Genomic DNA, 4,779 nt, shown 5'->3' with positions numbered 1-4,779 from the left:
TCATCCGCAGACCGATGGTCAAACCGAAAGGGTGAATCGCGTCATTGAAGATGTTCTTCGCAGCGTCTGCGCTGAGACGCCGAGGCGCTGGAGCGCCATTTTGCCACTCGTAGAGTTTGCTCTAAACAATGCAGTGCATTCGTCTACCGGCTACACGCCGTTCGACATGAACGGGCTGAATCACCCTCGCGTCCCACTGACACCGCCATCCCATGGCTCAGGACTTGGTGAGGGAGGAATAGCCGAACGGCTAGCTGATGTCAGCCCCCTCACCATCCGCAAAGAAGTCGATAACTTCTTTTCTGCCAGACTGAGTGTCCTACGACGCGTTCGCGATGCGATGAAAGCCAAGACCGGCAAAAAAAATATGCAGATGAAAAAGGAAGAGGCGAAGCAGAATGCTTTAAGGTCGTGGACCTGGTTTTATAAAATTATATTTTTGCCTATACATGCAGCCGCTGCTATCTTCCGGGTGGAGCATCGTCCACGGTTTATCGGACAGTTTAAGGTTGTGGCCAAACGGGGCCTAGCGTACACGCTAAACCTTCCGAAACGGATGCGCACCCACCCGGCTTTCTACGTAGGCTTGCTCAAGCCGTACCGGGATCCGGCGCAAGAGAACGCGAAAGCGTTGGCGCCGAAAAGAATCCCACGGGCCCTCGGCCACCCAGAACCTGAACCAGCAACTGGTTCTGAGCAAGGAGTGCACCAACCTCAATTTCCAATGGAGCCAAGCGCCCCACCGTCGCCTGTAGCGACGCATTCGCCTGTTCCACGGCTAGGAGTCGCTCTGACAGAGCGCGGTAGTCTTCAAGGCGAGGCAGCCGGCGCACAAGTTGCTTCAAATCGTCAAGAGCGTCCGCACATCGACATGCTACTTCATCACGACTCTCAGCGGAGCTCCGATCACGAAGGATCTCGTTTTCAAGGGCTCGAAGAGCATCATGAGTCGCCAGACGGCGGTCGAACCGGTCGTCACAGCCCGCCACCGACTCTTCCGGTAGACATCAGTGCCGGCTACTATCACGTGGAACGTCTAGTGAGACGAGGTCGTCATCAGGGTCAAATTCAATATCTGGAGAAGTGGCGGGAATATCTCAACTCCGAAAATTCGTGGGAGTTTGAGGCGCCACTTCGGCAAGATTGCCCAGATGCCGTGGACGCTTTTGATCAGAAATATCAGGCCCCGCGTCATCAGACGTCCGGCGCTCCCCGGCAATAGCCAGGAAAGTAGATGGGCCATGAGCTGAGCTCAAGCAGTGGCTATGAGCTCTTACGGTCGCAGACACGGAGCTCGCGGGAGCGTTAGGGGTTGACCCATACGTCGCAGTGCGACAATTTAAAGGAAATGGATGGCGTGCTTTGAGTTTTGCAAACTCAAATCGAAGGTGGCGCTCCACACGCACGCCCACTTACTTGTGGCTCAACTGTAAGTTTTACAGTGAGAAAATTTTTCCGGTGCCATTGCACCCATCGCTCAAAGAGCGCTTCTGCAACTGTAGCGCTTTCGCCTGGAGCGAGCACTACAGGTCTTGGCCGCATTGCGGGTACACGAGAGCCTCCTCGTTGCGCACGTAGACGAGTGCGATAAGCGTCCAACGAAGTTACTTGTGGAACCAAGAAATGAACTCGAAGAGTTTTTTGTTCGTCAAGCTTGTCTTCCGTAAGGGGCGGGGGCCTGATGATGTGGACGGGTAACGGTCGAGTTACTGCGTCCTTCGCTTCCACAGCGGGATCTGCCGGGCGGAAGCCATAATCCACACGAGGGTCAATGACCGGCCGTTGATGGGCGCGCATCACAGCCGCCTTACGGGCATCTTCCAGCTGTCGCATCTGTGCCCCGTCGAGTCATTGGTGTAATCAGGTGACGAGAAGTCAGGAAACGGACATGGGGCCCCCAAGGCGCGAGCAGGGCTCGTATCACGCCGCTGGCGCGGCTCGCCTTCCTCGTCGCCCCAAAAGGAAAGTCAGACTAGTAGTCGACCACCTCCACATCCTCAACTAGGTCACTCGTCACTGATAGCGTGGGCGGAGCGCGATGCTCGGGCTCATCGAGCCTATGATTTACATCCCTCGATGCCGCGGACGCATTGTCCGACATTGACCCGCGTGCCGGAGACGAAGTTGGGCTCTGCCCGTGTGCGCTGTCAGAACCAGCGAGATTTGGTGACTTCAGTGTCGTTGAAAGAGTTCATGGAGTATGGAATTTGTCTCAACGAACCAAGTTGCAGTGTCTAGCGAACATGCAAGCCTCAATGAGGCAATAATCGATTGGATATGTAAAATGTATCCTAATGGTGGAGAGTATAACGGGGTCACACGTACCCTGGTAACAGGTGTGTGTCACACGAGATGGGCATGGTGTGACTGCACCCAAATAAAAATGCGGTTCGTGGCTAGGTAGCCAGTAGTTATGCATGTAGTTAGATTTTACCATATATATTTAAGAAAACCTATACATTTTAAAATCAGGCGGCTTTGCCGCAGATAAAACAGATTAATACAGTTTGCATTTTAAACAGAAGAGTTGATTAGCCTTGGGTTGTGGTTCTAAGTACTCTTGGAGGTAGCGGATTGCGATCTGCTACATTCTTGTGAAGAACGTAAGGTCGGTGACCTAAATTAAGCTCAAAGCGCAAAGCTACGGAAGACCCGCTGCACCCTGGTGTATTCAACACTTAATTTTTAGCAGACAACACGTCATCCCTATAAGTGTGGTGATCTTCGCCACGTTGCAGTGGAGATATGATCTTGTTCCTCGTCATGCTTTTCTTTGCGATACATGAAGCGCTTACTTTCCATCCTTAGCACCAAGGCGCACCGACAGGAAGCAAAGAAAGCCAAACAGAGCGCGAAGGGTGCAAAAAAATCGCAAAGCTATAGGTACAGATGAAGGTGACATTGAACTCACAGTGCAAGAATTTCGCAAGAAAGATACCGAGCGGACTCAAGTGATTATTGAGGCAGTGCAACAGCCGACACCTCGAGCAAATTTCACACTCTCTGCACTACCTTCAGGCGGCATGTTACTCTTTGGTGAGTATTTTGATGGTGACGTGAATGATTGTTACAATGATACATTCAAGTGGAATCTGGGCGCATAACATTCAGACATAATTGATTTAATCGCATTGAATGAGGCAGAAATGGTCCGAGAGACTGCATGGAAAAGTATAAGCTCACCAAACACGCCACCGCCACGATGTAGTCATCAGTCAGCAGTATACCGAGAGCATTTATACGTTTTTGGAGAGGAATTTGCTACTGCAGACCAATTTCATCACTATCGAGATATATGGCGATTAAATCGTAAGACCAATGCGTGGGAAGAACTTGAAGTGAAAGGGGGAACATCACCTCGAGGTGGACATCGTATGGTGGTCTGGAGGAATCTAATTTGGAGGTTTTCAGCTCGCAAGACCAAGTGGTTTAACGATCTATATCTTTTTAATCTAGTGGAGCTCAAGTGGCAAAAAATACTTTATGCTCCCCATCGACAAGTACCGGCTGAACGAAGTGGTTGTCAATTGGCTGTCCATCCATCAAAAGATCTCATATTTCCTTACGGTGGTTATGCAAACGTTACGAATGCTGGGGAACAAGCCGTAGGCAAAGTGTATTCGGATCTCTAGGCTTTAAACTTGTCTCCAATATTAAAACGACAATCACCAACATGGGAAAAACTTTCGCGAAAAGGTCAAGCACTAAGTCCACGAAGTGGTGCTGCAGTGACAGTACGTACAGCGATTTATTCTATTTGGAGGTGTTTTTGATGAGGAGAAGCGGCGCCATACTATCGAATCAACGTTTACAACGATCTGTTTGTATATGATATGGATCGAAGACGTTGGTTTGAGTTAAATGAACGTGGGAGAAGACGGATGGAAAACGTCGACGAAAGAAGAAAGACAAAATGTTGGAAGATCATGAAAGTGACAGTGAAAAAGAAAAGGTAGAAGAAGACTTTGATGCGATGTTAGAGAAACAGTTTGGGTATGTGGATGACGAGGGAAATATTGTGCACACTGAAGATGCTCATGAAAAAACCAAGGAAGACGAAGAGAAAGATGAGTGTCAATAGTTTGACCAATCAGTTTTAAGTGAAGCTGAAGAGAATAAAGAGGAGGATGAAGAATTTATTGTGGGGGAAAAGAGCAAAATAAAAATGGTCGATGAGTTGAATATTCCAGCCCAATGACCACGCATAAATCCAGCTCTGATGATCCGCGGGAGTACACTTTACGTTTATGGTGTTGTTGTTGAAGATGGTGATCGAGAAATTACTTTGGATGATTGCTGGTCTCTGGATCTAAAGCGACTTGATGAGTGAAAAAAGGTGCTGCCTGGCACAATGTCGCAGTGGAACGAGCGATGGCTATATTGAGTAAAGATGAAGACGATGACGGAAAATTGAAGAAAAGGGCAAAGAGTAAGCAAGTCAAGACGAAGGAAAACCACCGTAAGTCTTTCCTTGCAGAGATGGAAAAGTTGCAGGAGCAATTGGGTCTGGACAATATTGCTCAAACACCACAGATGGGTGAAAATCCTCGTGATTTCTTTGCGCGTACTAACGTGACATGGGCTACAGAAGTGATGAAGCGTCCAAGTACCGTGGAGCATGAACTGAACGCGAAAGAGATTAAACGGGAAGGATTTGTGCTTGCCGAAGCTCGTGATAAGGAGCTGCTGCCAGGTATGAGTGATATAATGTCTCGACATCTTGTTACTAATGTGAATTTGCTTACATGTAGTGCTGGACCGGCTGAACGCGTTGGAACG

The 4,779-nt window shown here is 49.0% G+C and overlaps 2 protein-coding genes across 2 annotated transcripts in view; both read left to right on the top strand.

Moving 5' to 3' along the window:
• Positions 1 to 724: 724 nt before the first annotated feature.
• Positions 725 to 1,222, top strand: PHALS_11727 (Heterochromatin-associated protein HP1 and related CHROMO domain proteins; the record flags this gene model as incomplete). Its single annotated transcript, XM_024727140.1, has 1 exon — positions 725 to 1,222. One exon carries the CDS (start codon positions 725 to 727, stop codon positions 1,220 to 1,222), a length of 498 nt encoding a protein of 165 aa, XP_024577746.1.
• A 1,560-nt stretch (positions 1,223 to 2,782) lies between these two features.
• The window catches only part of PHALS_11726 (Protein containing repeated kelch motifs), a gene marked incomplete at both ends in the record, with an annotated part of 2,016 nt that continues 19 nt past the window's right edge, over positions 2,783 to 4,779 (top strand). Inside the window, 7 exons of the mRNA XM_024727139.1 lie at positions 2,783 to 2,858; positions 2,914 to 3,036; positions 3,112 to 3,605; positions 3,633 to 3,734; positions 3,878 to 4,073; positions 4,361 to 4,693; positions 4,752 to 4,779. The exon at positions 4,752 to 4,779 is cut by the window's right edge and continues 19 nt beyond it. Of these exons, the coding sequence (XP_024577745.1) occupies positions 2,783 to 2,858; positions 2,914 to 3,036; positions 3,112 to 3,605; positions 3,633 to 3,734; positions 3,878 to 4,073; positions 4,361 to 4,693; positions 4,752 to 4,779 (1,352 nt within the window). The remainder of the gene's footprint in view (positions 2,859 to 2,913; positions 3,037 to 3,111; positions 3,606 to 3,632; positions 3,735 to 3,877; positions 4,074 to 4,360; positions 4,694 to 4,751) is intronic.

This window comes from Plasmopara halstedii (assembly GCF_900000015.1).
Source record: "Plasmopara halstedii genome assembly, contig: Scaffold_555, whole genome shotgun sequence".
Taxonomy (NCBI): domain Eukaryota; phylum Oomycota; class Peronosporomycetes; order Peronosporales; family Peronosporaceae; genus Plasmopara; species Plasmopara halstedii.
This window is presented reverse-complemented; position numbering and strand designations above follow the sequence as displayed.